Source organism: Halichoeres trimaculatus, unplaced genomic scaffold (genome assembly GCF_033239565.1).
Source record: "Halichoeres trimaculatus isolate MK-OKI-2021-1 unplaced genomic scaffold, fHalTri1.1 fHalTri1_scaffold_6, whole genome shotgun sequence".
Taxonomy (NCBI): domain Eukaryota; kingdom Metazoa; phylum Chordata; class Actinopteri; order Labriformes; family Labridae; genus Halichoeres; species Halichoeres trimaculatus.
Window position 1 is genome coordinate 24296068 of NW_027437184.1, and position 19924 is coordinate 24315991.

Sequence of the window (19924 nt, forward strand, 5' to 3'; positions counted from 1 at the left end):
AAAGATTATAACTAAGGACAGAATCTGTTGGCCCAGGACAGGATTTTGTTCATGGAAATGTTCTGGGTTCTGTTTGTAGCCTAATGTGCAGGGATATCTGCATATACGTGCAGTAAACACTCTGCTCTTTGATTCTGTCGCTTGACACCACTTGCTTTTTTTTCTTTTGTAAACATTTTCAATCGAAACAGAAGCAGAGAATGGACTGTTTGTGTTGTTTAGGGATGAGTTCTTTTCACATTCAAAACATCATGGCACCGACACCTAGTACCTGGCAATCTGTATCAGTACTCAATAGCACCAATTTTCTGTACTTTGGTGTGTTAATGTGGTAAAATATATATATATATATATATATATATATATATATATATATATATATATATATATATATATATATATATATATATATATACATATTTAATAATCTTAAAGTTTGTCAATTCAACATATTTATTTTTCAATACATAAACTTGCAATGTTGTGTTCATGTCCAGCATGGAAAATCGCCTACTATTTCACTCCCTCACAGTCACAAGGATGGGTTCATGCTGTGTTCCATTTGTACTTGGAAGTCAGAATTTCTGAGTTACGCATGGAAAAGCCCAACTGGAGTGCGCCCCCCCCCGAGGTCGGAATTTCTGACTTGGAAGTCGGAGCACCCACACCAGTCCTGAGTTCTCAGTGGGAAATACCTATGAAAGTACCTAATTCGGTACCCATTCCTAATGTTGCTAACCACTGACCACTCAGGAAAAGTTGACTGTTGTTCCCAGAGGCTATGTTGATCTATTATAGCCTCCAGGTTCCAAAACTGCTTGTTGACAAGCTTGTAAGTTTCGTGTGAGACCTAAATATGGGAGATTTACCCAAATGATGCAAGAGGTCAGAGGAGTTATAGTAACAATTTTCAATCAAATTGATAAAAAAGGCTGAGCTTTCTCGTTCTCTACCTTGACACTTTTGAGTTTATTGCCCCGGCCTCTATTGTTGTTAACAGCTGGATGTGTGAAAATAATAGTTATTTTCTTAAGAGTTAAGGAGAGTAGAAAGAGCAGGAAACATGGTGAGAGTGGGGAGTGATATGCAGGAATGCCACAGGTTCAGATCATAGACTGTATATAGAGTGGACAGTGTGGCATCACCATTTATCATTGTTTGGTTTTAAAGCCAAAATACCCCCGTCACAGGCGCAGCCATTGGCAGCAATTGCAGCCAGAGTCTGCGCAGTAGAGACTGTGAGGGATTCTGGGAGAATCTGAGTGGAGCCGGGTGACAAAAATAATATATTTTTTTTCTTTGTGTCTAATCACTTCTTGACTCTGCCTTCCGACATATTTGACAATCCCTGAAAAAAATTACATGATAACGACAGCTGTCAATCATCATTAAACGTGTCGTAAAACCTTGTTTTTAACCTCTTATAACTAATGAAAATGAAACGTTTCAGAAAAAAAGAGGACTTGAATACAAGACAGCCAAATAATATCTTTAAATCACCACAACAATTGGATGTGAGAAACATTTCTACTAGGTGTATTAATCTTTTAAAGTTTAACCACAGCCCATCTGGAATGACTGGGAAGCCGGATTTTTAACATGTAAAGCAGCCAGCCACCAGGGGGAGCAGTTTTTTTTTCGTGGAGACCTCACTTCGAGCCGAGTGAGTGGACGTCCATTTTTTTTACAGTCTATGGTTCAGATTTGAAACTGGGCCACCAGCTCAAGGGCAAACCACATGGGGTGTGGCCTACGCACCACCAGGCTAAGGGCCCCCTTAAAAGAATGGTTTAAAAGCTAACAACATCTATTCTTTTTCTTCTGCTCTCATTTACAGGTGGGCTGGAGCTGCCATTGACCAGCCAACCACAGAGTAAACATGGAGAGACAAACACCTATGGACAGTTTTAACAAGCATGATCAACGTGACGACATCAACTCCACACAGGAGTCTGATGCCCAAATTCAGAGTGAGTGGCTGCAAAAGTAACAACTCCAGTCTCACTTTAAAGGAAATGAAATTAAGACACAGAGTTTAGGCCTGAAGCCTGAGGAAAAAGGAGCTTTGGATCCAACAATGAAAGGTGCAGTCCGCTCATTTCTACAGGCCTCTTCCAGCTCCAGACTGTGAATCGTGCCAACATTACGTGAGAACTAAAGCAGTGTGGAGGTGGATCCCAGAGGCTCTGCACTACAGACCGCGAGCGAGGCTTTCAGATATGTGAGCAATAGTTTTGACACCTACACAGTCTGCTCCCGTATCCCTGTCTGTGAGGTGTCTGGCTTACTAAAGAGGATCATAGTACTACTCCACGCTTTCACAAACAGAGGAACACGAGAGAGCACATTCACAGGACCGGGAAGAGAGAAAGCACCATCTGGACAAAGCTGAGCTCAAAAAAGCTCTCAAAGCTCTCAGGAGCCGATGCACTATACCAGACTGGATTGTCAGCTCACTAACGATGATTCAGCCTCTCGACTCACTGGCAAGTTAGAAAAAAAGCTGCTCCATCATTCACACCGGGCCGGACACTTCCGACTGACACATACTTCTGTTATTGACGTTTGGAGCAGATTCATTTGTTTGCAACACCCAGACACTGTCCTGCAACTTCTGCAGCGCTCAGCGGTCTTTAGACCCAGCCAGCGCCCTCCTCTCCAAACAGAAAGAAAAAGCAAACGATTAAAATCTGTCTCTTGGACATCTTAAACGTACAGAAATTAAATTCAAGCCAAGCTTTCAAAACATCATTAATTCTGGGTAGTTGACCAAGACTCCGGATATGAATTTAAAGCGTCTATCCAAACTATCCATTTAGAATAATCATAAAAAATTCATAGTCTGCTGGTTTACTCTGTTCGTAGAGCAGACGGCTCATATACAGAGGCTAAAATCCTCAACGTAGTATTCATGGGTCTGACTCCTGCCCTCTGCTCTTTGATGCACGCCTCCCCGACACTCTTCTCTCAAACACTCGCTGTGTCTAAACCAGGGGTGGCCAACCAGTCAGAAAAATTACCATGGTTCTACAAAAAGCCACATCACACATGTACAAACTCACTTCCTCTCACACAGACACCAAATGATATAAAATGAAAATCAATACATTTACAATTTTCAAAACGAGAATTTTTGAGTTTGTGTGTTTAAACTTGGAGCCGTGTCAAAGACAAATTTCTGTTTTTACTGCAGAAGACAAAAAAGTTCTATCTATCTATCTATCTATCTATCTATCTATCTATCTATCTATCTATCTATCTATCTATCTATCTATCTATCTATTGCTATTAGCACATGAGGGTTTGAGAGGAGCACATGTAGAGAAAAGAAACTGAAACTTAAGTATCAATCTCATCACCCAAGTATCCCAAGGTTGGCATCAATATATCAATGTTTTAGATTGATTGACACACCATTATTCATAACAATACATGTACAATACATGTATATTTTTTATGAATGGATCGAAAAGCCACACACCGAAAGGCCAAGAGCCACATGTGGCTCACAAGCCACAGGCTGGCAACCCCTGGTCTAAACATTTCACCTTCAGTCCTGTTTACCAACACACCACCACAACCTTTTTCTCTGTCTGAAAAAAAGTAATCATGGTAAAAGTGTTACAATCTGGGTTCAGTAACAGAATTTTTTTGATGTTGTTAGATCTGATGCTGAAAAAGAGATGGTTAAAACTAAAAAGGGCAAAGTGATGACAGAGAGGAAGTGAGGAAGCACTTAAATTGATTACGACAGTAGTAATAAGCGATTAACAAAGTTCAGCTCAAACTCAAGTATCTGTAAGCACTGGATATCAAGGTAAATAAAGGCTAAAAGAAAAGGTACAAACAGCAGCAGTCTCAGCACATTTCACAGTGAGTGGAGAGGTGAGAGCGCAGCACCAGGCGCAGCAGTGTGTGTAATGTGATTGTCCACAGTTTGCATTTTACTGTGCTCGAGAGTAGCACTGGGGACGGATTCGAACAGGCGGTCTGCACAAGAAAATGCATTTAAGGCAACAAAAACCTCAAGTGGTCGAACTTAAGAGGCGAAACACTCAAATGAACGGCGAGTACAACATTTATTGTTATGCTTTTCATCTAGAAAAAAATGTCCACACAACCCTTGGGCAAAGTCAAACATTCGAACAAAGCAGTTTAATTGCACACTTACAGGAGGACTGTAAAGGTCCTGGAATCACCACGGCATGCAGATTATGCACTGCTTCTAATTACTGTATGCTGCAGAAAAAACAGCGAGGACAGATCCAAGGGCTCAACACCATCTGCCTTTTACTATAACTGCAGTGTGTGATGCTAGCTGTAAAGCTCTATGCAGTGTGCTTCAAAATGAGATGTTGGAGGAATGTTAGTGTCCTCAGCAATGTCTCAGCTTTCTCTTTCATGTAGGCTCACAGCCAGCAGAGGTGCAAATGCAGGTGTAATGCCATTTTCTTCTGGCACAGGTCCATTTTACTCTATACATGGTCCAGCTTGGCATTTTAAGGGGAGGGTGGATGTGCAGAGGTACAGCTGGGTGTGTTTACTCAGACCAGGTGGTGTAGACTGGATCTGCTTCCAGTCTGGCTTGAAGCTGATCCTGTTTACACCAGCTGTATTTGGTGGAGGCACATACATGTGGAGTCTTATATCCGTAATATAGACTCTATACGAAGTCGATGAAGCAACCATCAGCCCTTGGTTTCTGAGCTCCTTCTCTGAGGTTTAAGGGTTTTTTTTTTAATTTCTCAGTTCATCATGTTTTTTTCACCATCTTGTTTTTTTTTTAGTCAAGATGGATTGTGTTTTAAATGAAAGGGTGGTTGCTAATTGTTACTTAAAACTTGTCATTTAAAGATGCAGACTATATGACATCATGTCCAGCGCAAAAGCTACCCTGAGTGAAGCTGAAAGCTCTCTCTGCTGACCGGCTACATATTAAATCTTAATTTGTTTAGTTATAAAGTCTGTTTTTCGATTTAATATATTTATTTCTCTATATATAAATCTGCAATGCTGTGATCATGTCCAGTATGGAAAATTGCAGACTCTTCCAGTCTCACAGTCAGAAAGGGTACGTTAAGGTAGCAAAAAAAAAAATGCCAGTTACAGTGGATATCAACAGTGTCAAATATATGGCGCAAGTTTTGTTGGAAAAATGTGGTGAGATTTTTTTGTTACCCCTGTTCAGAAAAGACATCAAGGAAGTGGCAATGCTTGTTGGAGACTTTGTGGGTCTGAAGGAGCTGATTCATCAACATATTAGTAATGTGTTTGGATTATACATTCCTTTTAAGTGTGAAACTGTGTACTTTGGTGATTTATTGTCTGTAAGTTGTAATACGAACAATAAAAAAGTTACTTGGTATACTATTGGCAGCTAGTAAAAAAGCCATACTGAGGAAATGGTTGACAGCAGATCGACCCACCATAGAGGTCTGGGAATGGATGAAAATTGTGCATGGGATCCATATCATGGAAAAGATAACATTTTTCCTCAGAGTACAAGAAAAGTTTTGTAATATGTGGTCTAAATGGATTGAGTATGTAAAACATGCAAGATCAGACTCTAACTGACTTTAATTATTAATTGTTAAGTTAAACCCTCTACACATTGTTCTTTTACCTTTTTTTTTTATTTGATCTAGAAGTGGTGAGCTCCCCGGATCTGTGGTTCATGTTATAGTGTATATTGAAAGGACTTAAAGGGGAAAAAAAAATCTGGCAAAGTATAATGGAAAAAAGTCACTCAGACTTTTTGTACTAGTCTGATGGATACTGAAAGCTTTGTGTAATGGAAAACAAACTGTGCTATTCCTAATAAAAAGACTATTGCAAAAAAAAAAAAAAAAAGGGATTGTTTTATTTCACGTGAAACGTTACTAAGTGCTATAGACAGAATTTGGTTGGTACCTATAAAAGTACCTGATTCAGTACCCATCACAAGTCATTACATCTTGTTTTGTCATGCTCATTAATGTCCAGGCGATCATTTTTACAGAGAAGTTTAATCAGCGCGTTACTCAGCACTATAAAGACAGGATGTGATGTCATGATTGACAGGTCTGTTGGAAACGTGGACACTGGTACTGACACAAGAGCCTTTAGACTTTGCGTAAGGATAAATGTTTGCTTTGAATCAACCTAAGACCCTGTTTTACTGAGGACTGAACCACCTGAGGGATCCCCTTTGTTTTAGCCGTAGGAAGCCACTCCCGAAACACACCCTGTTTTTATCGCCTGCTTTGTTCTTTGTAGAAATGTGATTTACAAACATGAACATCATCAGAGCACAAGTAAATTTGAAAGTCAGATAGGTTAGGGGTTTTATGTCACTTTAAAACAATGCAACATCCCTCTAAAATGCTAAAAAAAATTATACGTGTATACACATTAAGTAAGAACATGAATGGACTATTCCTTTCTAATAATGTTATTGACAGCTGCCTGCAGGATAAATGAGAGACTGGCTGCCATGACGTAGCTGGACAGAAGCACAACCAAACAGACACTTTGTACAGCGACACCGTGTTTCTTCACGGTCGCACACCTCCATTACCAGGCCAACTGTCAGAGAGGGTAAAGACGTCTGCAGACACCTTCAGCAGCAGTGAGACTGTGTTTCTGCTCTGCCTCCCAAAGAATCATCAAAAGGAAAAAGAAAAACTTCAGCCATCATATCTCCTTTTGTGTCGGCACCAATTCTGTAATTCAGAGTTTGTGAATACTGATTACTGCATTAATATTTCATCAGCTCATATGATCTACTCCCTGTCACTGCCGGTTTCTTTTATTCATGGAACAAAAATGTGTTCCCAGCACCATCAAAATACTTTATTTTAATAACTTGTGTTAAGAAAAGCAGCAAAGAGCTCGGAGTTTGAACAGACCTCAGGACATTTCTCCTACTTTTAGACGTCCCTGAAGGCTTTCAGATGGGTCCCTGTGTGCACACTCACTGACGGCTGACTCGTCTGGTTTGTCACAGTGATCTGGGACATTAAGGTGGGAAGCATTTGGAACCTGTTTTATCCTTTCTGGGGCAATGAAGTTTGGATTTCATGGACCTTTCTCCTTGTAAAATATTATTATTGTTTGTCCTGAATCAGACATAAAACTTTGTAGACAATCAGCTTTATAAATAAAGTCTGTTTGTCGCTGCCAAAAATACATCTGTCGTAACTCATCCTGCCTCAGGACCAAATACTAGCAGCACTGATCTTGTTTTTCTGGCGCTACATGTGATCACAACTTATCAAACTTTCACTTGTTATTTTAATGCCTCATGACAGAGATTTATTACAAAGAAAGGCTAATAAAAAGATATCATGACTATGACAAAAATAACTCCTACTTTTCCAACGGCAGTGAAGTGCTCCTGTTTTGTCTTGGGCTGACGATTTCTTTGAGCTTTTTCTAATCCTGTTTTAGATCAAATAGGGATGATAGGGATAGAGATGTATGAATAAAAAAAAAAACATTGAATATCTGCACATAAAGTTACTATTTGAAAATTCATTGTTTTTTTATTTGTTCATTTTTTATGAAAATTGCAGCCGCTGTGAGGTTTTTAAGTCCCTCTGGAAGAAAAATGCTGATATTAAGATGAAACCAAACAGGATGGAAAACAGCAAAATTATACAGTATTGATTACGAACATATTAAAAAGGAGAAATGCTGATATAAACCTCCAGGGGAACCACACAGAGAGTATAAAATCAATGCACATAACAAGACATATATCTGTATATATAGTATATCTGAAATAAAGCAGCCTTTGCACCGCTCTTACCTCAGCCCGTATAACACGGTGCCGTCAGGGTGCAGGCGGATCATCCGGTTTTTGACTGTCACACCATGAAGAAAGGACTTCTTGTCATTAAGGAAGTAGGTGTCAGGGAGCCACAGCTGGTCTGCTACACGGTTGTCCAGAGTCAGGTTCAGATTCAGCTCGCCGTACGCCAAACGCTTATCTCGCCAACTCTGCTGGAAATACATAGTGATGGTGTAGTCCTGGAGAGGGAGAAGAACTCGTCTTTAGTCTCAGAGGAAAAATATATCAGTCCATTCCTTGTATTCCTTATAACCATCTCTAAATAAACAATTTCATGTTAAGATTTCAGTAAGTCATGACCACAATAATGCCGTCAAAAGACCCAGAATCCCATTCACCCACAGTAAGACAGGACGAGCAACAAGGAAATGTGTTAAATCAGAAATCCATTGGTTTAGTGCTTTACATTGATATCACAAATTGCATCTTCCTTTCAAATAAAAAAAGTATTCATAGATGTAAAAAACTTTATTTTATTCTTGTGTTTGTTTTATTAACAAAGCTTTCTCTTTGAGCTTCCAATTTAATTCCCTGTGAAAAAAAGGCACCAAAACCTCTGTCAAGGAGAGTATTTTTTGGGGGGGGAGTTTGTTTGTTTGTTTGTTTGTCTGTGAACAATGTAACACAAAAACTAACGACCAGAGCTTGATGAAATTTTCAGGTAATGTTCAAAATGGGACAAAGAATAACTGATTAAATTTTGGAGGTGATCCGGATCACTGTCTGGACCCAAGACCTTTGAGAGATAGGGCTGTTTTCACCATATGTGTATATACCTCCATGATAAATGGTCAGATTGCTTTGCAAAACAATACAACACAAGGTCACAATAATTTCTGACAGATGTAAAAGTACGATCCAGATCCTGGCAATAATCTGGATACTTAGATCCAGAATATGAAATATGTTCTGGGTCATCATAATTTTCAACACTGTCAGGTAACAAATTATTATACAAACCTGCAACTAACACCAAATTGTAGCAGACAGTTTGCTGAAAGGGAGTATGACATTAAAGTAAGACTAAAGTGTTGGTGACAATAACAATATGCTTGACATCCAACCTGGGTGGCCTTTTTCAAAAGAAAGAAAGAAAGAAAGAAAGAAAGAAAGAAAGAAAGAAAGAAAGAAAGAAAGAAAGAAAGAAAGAAAGAAAACAAAACTCCAATACATTCTTAAATTTTGATTTTCCCTTTAATTTTGACCTCTCTTTTGTTGATGTCTGTTTTTTGCTTTGTAGATTATTTGCATTTTATGAAATCCTGTAAGGTCCATGAAGTAGAACACTTATGATTTTAAAAGCAGGTTTGTCTTTGTCTTTGTCTTTGTGGTACCCTTCAACATTACTGCTCCTCACTGTAAAATAAATAATGGCTGCAGGATTCTCTCATAGATGTTACCCCTGAACGGAAAGCAGTACTCAACACAAAGCAAGCAGCTTTCAAAGATGCAAAATGTCTCCACCAAAAGTTATTGAATCCTTTCCTTGAGTACATTTATATGAGACAGTTTGTTCAGATTTAATACTCAAAGAAGTGTGTTTCTAAAATACTTTTTTTTACTGTTTTTGTTTGATGTTATGTAAATATCTAGGTCTTTAAACTTAAATGAGAGCATAAACTTATTTCATTGTCTTTAAATGTGTTTCAACTTTGTCCAAGTCAAACCATGACTTTAATTTAACCAGTTTAATGCAAATATAACGAAAGAGGAAATCACATACGAGCAAGCACTGGAAAAAAGTATCTGCTGTGATCATCAAGAAAATTGTTGAGCTTTTTTTATTTTTACATACAATCAGAAAAACTCCACAGCTCAGCGTTTGTGTGTGGGGACATGGGCAGCAAACCAACAAATATAGCGGTGTTAGGACTTCTCTGTAACACTGCTCCCAACAAAGAAAAAATGCTTAAGTAGAGATATAATGCCTGACAGATAATACATCACTGCAAGTGTGCAGTCAAACTACCTGAACTTCTGTTCTACACGCACTAACTTAGTTTATCTACTCAGAACGGTGATTCCTCCCATGATGTTTTTAACACTACGTAAACAACCACCTTTTTTTGACAGTTATTAGGGGAAGAAACATTAACTATGTAACGTGGCAATCACAAAGAAGAGCAGACATTAGCTTTGTCATTTGGTGGGATTTTTTACTAATCCATGAAAACTTTGTAAACCCTCATAAATACCATATCACACGTGTTCACTCAGCATGTCCCTTTCTCTTCGACCAAGATGAGATCATTTCAAGAGGTTTAAAAGATATCAGCAACAAATTCATACAGTCTACTGCTGGTTCGACAGGGTTGAAATTATTTCATTGTTTCAAGAACAAAAGCATGACGGACAAAAACAGAGCAAGACAGAGAAAAAGAAATGAGATTAAAAAAGGCTAAAAATAGAGAGAAAGAAAAAACAACAAACAAAAAAGACAAACAAAGCAACAAGAAAAATAAAATCAAACAAAAGAAAAGAGGAACCATTGAAGCAGCCTCACCATGTGACATACACCGTAAGCTGCTTGATGTCACGCTGAGTGAAATAAAGAGAGCACTAAAAGAGTGATGTCACAGCTAAGACAGTAGCCATACTGCCTTTTTCAAACCTCAGCCTGCGCTCCTGAGTATTCGCAAACAACACAAAACAACGGCTAACATACAGAGCTGTGGATGGACTTCACTTCCACCAAATTATCAGCAGTGCAAGATTAAAGCACTCTGAGAAAAAGTTAATCATCAAAATCAAATTTGAGGTTTTATCCACGAGAAAGATTTGTTAAAGGGGCTGTGAGGAGTTTAAAAGTGATCTTAAAAAAAAAAAATTCCCTTCTAGATATGTGCCTGATGATAATCCACACTTTAAAGTGAGATTATCAACACCAATAAAGGCTATTTCAAAATGCTACTTCTTAGCTTTACGATTGGACTGAGCAGGACTATATTGGTTCTCAGCACATCAAAGTCTCTATGACGACACCACATCAGCTGATGAAGTTTGGTAGTGGGGAGATACATCTGTGTTTTTCTCTGCTGAAAACGATTTCTGTGATTAGTTTTGTAGTGATGGTGGACACAGTAGCCTAACTGTCAGACAGAAAAAAAGACAGAAGAGCAGAAGAAAGATAAACAGGAGAGTGATACAGCCCAAGCTAAAGGCTAACACAGGGGCTAAGCTCTTGGTGATAAAGTTCCCACTGTCAGCAGTTATTCTGCAGTGGTCTGTTCAAACTTGAGAGTCTATCAATAAAATGAAGAGTGAGGTTACGTTAGCTCTGCTTGGTAGATGACTGGCAGGACATGACTGAGATTTACTAACATACACATTATGACATGTCTCAGAACACTGGGTTGTCAGCAGTCAGCTATTAAACTGCTGTACAAACTGACAAAAGTTTGTTTGTTGTTACGTTAGCCAACAGATATGTCATAGCACCGGGCTGCTAGAAGGGCTACAATTAGACAGTTACTGATGTACGGTACAAACTTACAGCATTTGCTTGTTGTCACGTTTGACACAGTAGCACTACGTAAATGCACTGATAAATACCTTACCCTGTATCCAGTAAAAAGTTGTGTTGAACAAAGAAAATGTGTTCATACAGAAACACACGCCGTGTTAAAAGTCATGTCTTCACGACAGTGTGCGTAAGACTCCAGGCCAGAAGGTGGCGAGGCAGTTCAGGTAAACACATCCTCCTCAGAGCTGCTTTAAGTTTTTGTCCATCACTGCTGGGACTATTTAGTGCAACAAAACTGGAAACTGTTGTTAGTCAGTGAGGGAGATCATGTACATTTTTGGTCGGGCACATGATTCTTGTTCTACTTTGCTGAGTGCGAACATGGTGGTATGTGAAGGGGGCGGGGCTAAAAGAGAAACTTCCAAGTGTTAGACTCCATAAAGGGTCTTACTCCCTATTGGGTTTAATATACATTGTTGTTTTTAGTTGCAGATGGGAAAACCTTGAAAAAGTAAAAATTTATCAGATTTTCTGATGTAGCTTCAACCTGGAACATGACTTTATGATATTATAACCTGTACATAAAAATTGTAAGTTGAGCAGATTTGGTTTGTATGAAAAAAAAAAGTAGAGGCTGAAATCACTGACTACTAATGAAGATAGACAATGAGTCTAAAACTCCTCCAGCATCGCACAAAAATGAAGCCAAAATAATCCACCGTGGCGACATACTGTGCTGTGAGGAGGATTCAGGCAAGAGTCTGATTGATGCCGAGCCCTCTCCAGTAACCAAGCACACATTTATCATCCCAATAAAACGTCAAAGATGCAGCGAACTCGGTGCTACAGGAGCAACGTCTGACAACAGAGCTGTAAATCAAAGCGCCTTACCCCATTTTGACATTTAATAACTAATTAAAACTTAACTTCTCAGACAGATGGGTATTTGAAGATGAATCAGCATGAAGGGAACTAAGTATGATGACAGAAACCATGTTGAAGAGGAATTCTTTTCCCCGTGTATCTTAATTGTAGTCCGAGACACATCACCTACTGGTTTTTGAAGGGGGATCTCAAAGCCTGTCAGAGGTGACTCACCTAACTTTGAGTCACCCTAGAATCACATGGGTTGGTCTGAGGTTAGCTACAAGGGGCCACTTACAAGACAAGGTTTAGGATGAAACTCTCTCGGACGCCTCTCTTTTACATGGAAACAGCATTCTAGCCGACTACGGAAACTTTTGAAAATGGCCTCCAGAGTGGATTGTTTCTGAGACCTTGCAGCCACGGTCGCAGTGTATACAGCAAGCGAGTTTTCAGTGTCATGCACTTTCACTGTGGCGCCCTAAGTTGCCACGCATGAACTGGACAGCAACCACACTAACAATGGCAGACTACCTTGTTGTGCTCGTGCTGCTGGATCTGCTGACTGCCTGTCAACGAAACGTCCATCTGTTGCACTGCTTCTGCAATCACCGAAGTGTGAAGAGATGCCCATAATGTGTCCATTAACACTTTATTATTAGTTTGCCTGAAGATTTTTTCTTTTTTCGTAGTCGCGTGTGTGGTTACTTGTTGATCTTTTAGCGTAGTTGTCAAGTTTTCTTACTCATATTTATGAGAAATGGGCTTTTTAGCTTTCGTGTAAACAGCATCTTGGCCTCCTGGCCCACATACACAGTTCCTCGCTGTTTGTCGGCTTGGTCATGCCCCTATTAATGGAAATCCATGCATTTCACTTAGTATCTTTAAAATGGATAGTTAAAGAACTCACTCCTGTACTGTGAGTTTGAATTAAGGCCCATTTATTTTCTCTTTACATAAGAAAAATGTATTTGTCCTTTTCAATTTATGTTACCATCAGTGCTCACATACTTTCATGCTTTTTTTTACGTTGGTATTGCTGTTAACCAATACATCCACAAGGGGAGGCAGCCCACAGTCAAAAGTTTATGACAACAACAATCTCAAAAACAAACATGTCGACTGTGGGGGAGGTATTGCTAATGCATACCTCCCCCACAGTCGCTGTAGAAGGCCGTTGTTGGTGAGGCTTGTTAAGTACATAGTGAAAGTTCCGCCATTGTTATTTCTTCTTTGGGTCTCACCAAAGGTACGTATTGGGTAGTAACAGCAACACTGCCCCCTCAGTTTCCACTGGTACTGCTCTGTTTGGCTTTGGCTTTGGCACCCAGAAGCTTTGTAGAAACGTGCAGAAACAGGGACAAAATGTCTGTTTTCCAAACTGCCTACTACATCAGTAGTGCCTACTATTTTGGCTGAAATGCAGTATGTAGTCAGCGCTACAAGAAAACTTGAAAAATCTGCAGTATGCCAAAAATCCCCAATGTCCTACTGATCCAGGAATTTTTTCGGAGATTACCGCCCTCTACTGGAATGAGTCGGCATTACAGTACAACACTACAACATTAACGTTAGACAATTAAAAAAATTAAAGCCCATATAAACCAATAATTACCTTTCTTTAGCCATAAGTGGATTATATGGAAGTGTTTTTTTTCTATCAGCTGTAAAAATAAAAAGTTAATCCCTTCCAGATTTTTTTAAATGAACGATATAACTTCTGGTGTAAGATTAAATATAAAATATGATGTTTCTGCTGTGCTCTGATTATCAAAATAACTAAAATTTCAAGATCTACCCATTGCTTGTTTCGTAAATTTTTTAAAAAGTAAAAAAAAAAAGAAAAAAAAAATCATCATCATCATCTGTAGCTCTGCCGTACAAGACTTAAAACCAGAGTAGTAAACTACAAAACAGACCCAACAGAACAGTCGTACTACATACCACAAGCAAAAGCACTAGGTAGTATGCAGTGCCTACTACATACTGCATTCACACGTAGTATGTAGCAGGCGGTTTGGAAAACAGCCAATGAACACATAGCACAGGCAGAAGGCTCCATCTGTATTTAGATCTGTGTTTAACGTTGAGCCTTTAGGAAGCAAAGTATTGAGAACAAAAAAAATGTTCAAACCAGGCTGTAGAAATGTTCAATTTAGCTGTAAAAATTAGCATTTCTTTATGAGTGTTCATGGGTTTGACAGTCTCAAACGGACACTCCGGGAACTGTGGTTTTGGAAAACCTCTGTAATGGCTTCATATCTCAACAGAAGAGGGCCAAAGGAATCATCACGTTTTTAGTGTCATGTTAGTGAAGCTTTCATGCTGTCCATCTTTTATAGAGGTTATTGTTGAAACTCACCATGTTTACTTCTGAGATGGAGTCGATGCTTGCTATGTTGATGCTCATTCCTACGATGACTGGAGAACCTGAGGGAACAGAGGAGAAATCATCACTTTCTATCCCACCACACGAGGTTAATACAGCATATTTCATAACTAAATCAGCTAAATCAGCTTTTGTTAGCCGATACATTTCGAAGTGCAGTACTCCTGAAAGTACCACCAAAGTTTCACATTATGCGTTTTCCACACACTTGAACTTTGTTGCAGGCTACTCCTGTAGTGAACAATACACCAGAGACAAATCTAAATCTGCTCGAACAGCTCAGAGTGGGAGATTAAGTGTAAAACAGAAAGTAAAGATCACTTCCTCTCAGAGGCTTATACAACAACGCTGTGGAGACGCAGCCATCCATACTGATTTGTAGGCGAGGCGTTCACGTAAAGGACCAGGAAGAGCAAACTGTGCCTCATTTACATGATTACAGTACATGCTGCAGACATGTAAGCAGCTCTGCACATCTTCTTCTTTACATGTGCAGTAAACACTTAGAGCGCTTCAATATTCACACACAACTTAGAGTTTACAGGGATTATCCATTCACACAGCGGCAGAGTGCTCAGTGAAGATTCACCCCGACCAAAGGACGTCGTCTTTTAACATACAGATTGATTCTGGGGGAACTGCTCTTGAAAGTGAAATACAAGCTAAACTCCTGTGTGTTTGCTCTGTATTTTGAATAATTGCTGTGATTAATTAGTATTTACCTCAAGCTACTGTGAGCTATTCCCAGAGTCCCCCTCCCTGACTTTAATGTCTACAGTTTGTCAGCGCTTTCAGATTGAGTTGTACTCAAAATGAATCATTTCAAGTAGAGTAAAAGTGTAACTTATGTTTTTGTTTCAACAAAAAGTCTTGAAACTAAAACTGTTTGTTTTGTCTCGCCTGTTCTATGTTGGCCTTCTTAAACAAAGGGAGAAAACTCACACTTCAGCAGCCGTTACCCGAGGCAGTGGGTTACGATTTGAGTGAACAGCAGAGTTTGTCTGTTTCAGAATAATTTGCTCCCATTTTTATATGAATATTACCCCAAACATTATCTTCTGCACGTACACACTCTTCCTCCTCTCCCTCTTCTTCTTTGCTGTGCACCAGCGAGAGCGATCGAGCCACAAAATGTGAAAAATAAGTGCTGACACAGAAACAGCAGAGAGGGTTCAGTGATTGGTTCATATGGCAGTGCTGAATCAGTATATTCAGATGATGTTCTGTGGTATTATAGTGGAAATGGTATTAGCATATGGATCATAAACAACACAAGACACAGCTGCACTACAGTATGTTTGTAGTTTATCATATGCGCTGTCACAAGCAAAAGGTACAAAACACATAACTATTGGCGTAATTTATAACAGAGAATTTATATTTATTCTGATCTTTTCTCCTGCTTTTATCATCGTAGACCGTTTCCCTCCCTGCCATGCTGTTTGTCTTCATCCTTTTTCGCTTACTCACTGCACAAATTAGGAGAAAAACAGATGACGCTAAACAGTTTTTGTACTTTCCTTCACAGAAGTCACTTTATTTGTTCTATATCAGAGAAATGTGCTTCCACATCTGTTTGGATCACTTCCTTTGTCTTTATTTTAAGCTTTCCAAACTATATTTTCCTAACTATGTTTTCTAAACCATGAAACAGTTTCAATCTAACAGATTCTTAAGTCGGTGAAACTTTACACCTATTTTTACACTTCCATCGCAGGAAGCTTTTCTTTGCAACAATGTAATATGATTTGCACATTGTACAATGTGGACACACCAGACAAAGGTACAGACAGTGATGGGACACCGTGACTCATGTAGGACAGAGTGATTCATTTCTACACTCAGCTGATGAATGCACTGCACGTGTCCCCTGAACAGATTCTTTTTTTCTTTTTAAATCTGAGAATATATAGTCTCTGTCTGACCAGAACAGATCTACAACCCTCCCTGTCTTCTGCACCCTCTCAAAATAAAATGCTTTGAAATGCAAACAGAATGGAAAACAGATCCTGACAGTCGCTGCAGACAGCAGGAGTCAGGGAGATGTTTGTGGGTTGCAGGCTCGCACAGTTCAGAGCCCGAAAAGCTTTTTTGACAAGGTATTAAAATTGCTAATGTAACCCTTATCTTTCCAAAATACCTTCACAACCCTGAAATAAAAAACTCGGAGTGCATGAAAAGGCCGTATGACTCTTCTTCTTTTCACTGGATGTGGCTAAAAATAAAGCTGTCAGTCTGCACTTAAGCCTCACAGTAAAATAGACAAAAGAGCACAAATTGTGTCTCTAGCTTCAGTCACTTACAGCCTGAAGCTCATTGTTCATGGAGTTGTAAATAAGAAAGGGATGACGAGATTTTTTTTGTGTGATCTGAAACAATAAATTATGGACACAGTTTTTTTTTAGGTTTGTGATCTGTAAGGAAATCAAAATACTTTTGTTAGTGGGTCAAGTTTGTTCTTTGTTTTTTAAGGTGGTGCATGTGAGGGATGATGCATAGTGAGTGGGTGGTGATGCGAAACAGAACCCTTAAACCAGCTTGAGACAAGACCCCAGTGTCAAGTATGGAAGTGCTCACTCTGTCTTTTTGCATCCCTCACTCTGTGGTACATGTTTTCCCTCCTTTTATCGCTTGTCTCTGCTCGTGTAATTAAATTGTGTACTGGATAGCAGCGTGACATACAGGATGTTCTCGGGTTGCAATGACAAATCGATAAATCCAATGAAATTTTTTTAGTAAAAGCATCAACAAGGTTTTTCCATGATCATTGCACTGCGCTGCGCCATTACCGTGTCAGTTTCTCTTCTGTTTATTCGTCTTCTTCCTTTTTTGTTGGATTATTTAGCTGTTGGCACCGAGCTTAAGGTGCATCACCGCCACCTACTGGACTGGAGTGTAGATTACCTGGGCTGCGGGGCTGTATGTGTCACGTGTAAACAGATGAGCGTGGCAGAGGAGAAGCTGAGCCGGCAGGTGAGGGAAACAAGTAAACACGGGGATAATGGCAGAGCTGGAGAAGCCATTCGTGTCAAAAAAAACCCCAGAGTTTGGAAGTATTTCATGCTGAGTAAAAGCACACAGCGTGTTAATTGACAAAAACGATCTTGGATGGCACAGCAGTACGACTGCAATGATCCAGGTATGTCTTTAGGACTCGTCTAAACTTTTTATTGAATCGTCACCATGTTTGAAAACCACAAAGAGTTCATTAAACTAACGCTGGCATTAGCATTAGCTGCTAGAGATAGTGGTAGGTCAGAGGGGGTGAACTGTTTGACCTGCAGGTGAAAAGATTGAGGACACATTTTTATTTATTTGCATTTTTAGCCCACTAAGCTCTTAATCTGATGACAAAACAAGATATTTCTGTTATTTTGCCCTAACTGTTAATTCTTTAAGTGACAATACATTCGTATCACTTTTTTTACTTTATAAATGTAGCATCTGGTCACTCTAGTTATGCTCAATTATGCTGTTTCTTTGTATATCATTAAGCAAACAATAGTAATCAACTTAAATAACAACGTATGTTTGGTTTTAATTTTTACTTTTATGCATTTTCATCCTTTTTTTCCCACGGTTCATCAACTAATCGTCAATATAACTGTCAGAGTAATCAATCCCTAAAAAAAAATCATTAGTTGCAGCCCTAGTATATTTATGATTTTATGCTGCTTAAAGGAATATTTCACCACACTTTTATTTCAAAAACCTCTGTACATCCACATATTCTAGAGTAGACTAGACTAGTATGAACGTATAATGTGAATCCTAATACCTCATGGGATTCAGGACCCAAGACTCAGTGACCCACAGCAAACAAGGGGCCAAAACCTTCTAGGGATAAGGTGGTTTAACACGTGTTTGTTTGCACGCCTGGACAGGCTCAGACTCTCTCCTGCAGGGCACGCTGCCAGCATCTGATCCAACCTTAGACCACAAGGACTGGAGAGTCTGCACCAAAACGAGTCTGTCCCAATGAATTATTTTGTGCCTCATTCATGAGTGATGTGTCTTACCTCTAGCACAGTTCTCTCACAACCTTAGAGGAAAAAATACTGATGAATGAACTACACTAGCGTGAAACATATCATTGCAGTCATCCTTTTAAACAATAAAAAGTAATTGTGTTGCAGCTAGCACATATAATTTAACAGGCAGGTAACATATGGATGCACTTAACACCACCTGGCTGCTTTATGTGGCATGGATAAATGTTTGGAAATATCCTGAGACAGCTGCTTAGAGGGCGATTTCATTAAGCAGTAGGTCGGTACAAGACATGTTAAACATGTTCCTCAGCAGCCTCAGCTCTGAAAGTGAACATGTTTGTTCTTATTTTTACTGCTAAAAAAAAAATTGAGTCAATGTGATGGACTGGACTTATTTTCAAAATGTCTAAATGACCAAAAAATCCAGGGTCAGTAACCTGCACGCCAAGAGAGCTGCATCATGCATTAAGGTGGTTCTTTATTGTTTCCATCATTTCAGGCAACTAAATGTAAAAGCTGGCTAAGTTCCACCAAAACAGTTTTCCTTCCAACACTATTTTACAAAACAAACAAACAAACAAATAAAAATAAAGCAAACATTTCAGCAATTCTTTATGGTGCATCACCGTTAGAAAAACCTAAAACAAGAGATGGATACATGATTGTTGTACTGTACAAACAGTCTAAGATTAGTGCTAACACATATGTTTAACAGAGACTGTGGTTGGACGAGTGCTGGTGACCAAGGTTACAAACGTTTTGGATTTCTCATTATAGTTGAGTAGTAGTTAGTTTTGACATTTTTTCCATTACAGTTTAGTTTATAGAGCAGGCATTCTAGTTTTTATTTAGTTTTGATTTTTGCAACAAGGCTTAGTTTTAGTTTGTTTCAGTTTTTTTCATACCTTATTAACCAGGTGCAGGATTCAAAAAGGTCAGAGTAAATATTTTGTAATACTGTTTATTTTCAAGTCCAACATAGTGCTCACTGCTCAGTCAATGCTGATACTGAACTGTTGGCTGCTGCCTTAAACACAAGAAAATAATATAAACTTAGTGTAAAAACATAAATTATTTAAAAATTATGTTGCCATAAATTACATATAAAATAATATAAACATAAATTAAATAATAAAACAATATAATATGAGCTTCAATAATTAGACTTGGACTCAAAAACAATTAAAGGCAGACTCATATACAATTAAACTATTACAGATGCTCTGATTCATTGCTCCACTACGTTCGCAGCACAGTGCACAGCCAGTCAGTGCAGTAAACAAATACGTCCCAATAAGTCACTTTGATGGTGCTGTATGGCACTGACAACTGCCGAAAACTGTCGTGAGATTGGTTAGGAAAATGTGTTGCATTCATTTAAATCC

General features: G+C 39.0%; 1 protein-coding gene across 3 annotated transcripts in view; it reads right to left on the reverse strand.

Moving 5' to 3' along the window:
- Nucleotides 1-19924, reverse strand: part of gabrb4 (gamma-aminobutyric acid type A receptor subunit beta4) — a 354886-nt gene that overhangs the window by 25044 nt on the left and 309918 nt on the right. For all 3 annotated transcript variants that reach the window (XM_074672397.1, XM_074672398.1, XM_074672396.1), the window contains exons 3-4: nt 14521-14588; nt 7790-8010 (exon numbers count right to left, since the gene is read on the reverse strand). In XM_074672397.1, the coding sequence (XP_074528498.1) occupies nt 7790-8010; nt 14521-14588 (289 nt within the window). The remainder of the gene's footprint in view (nt 1-7789; nt 8011-14520; nt 14589-19924) is intronic.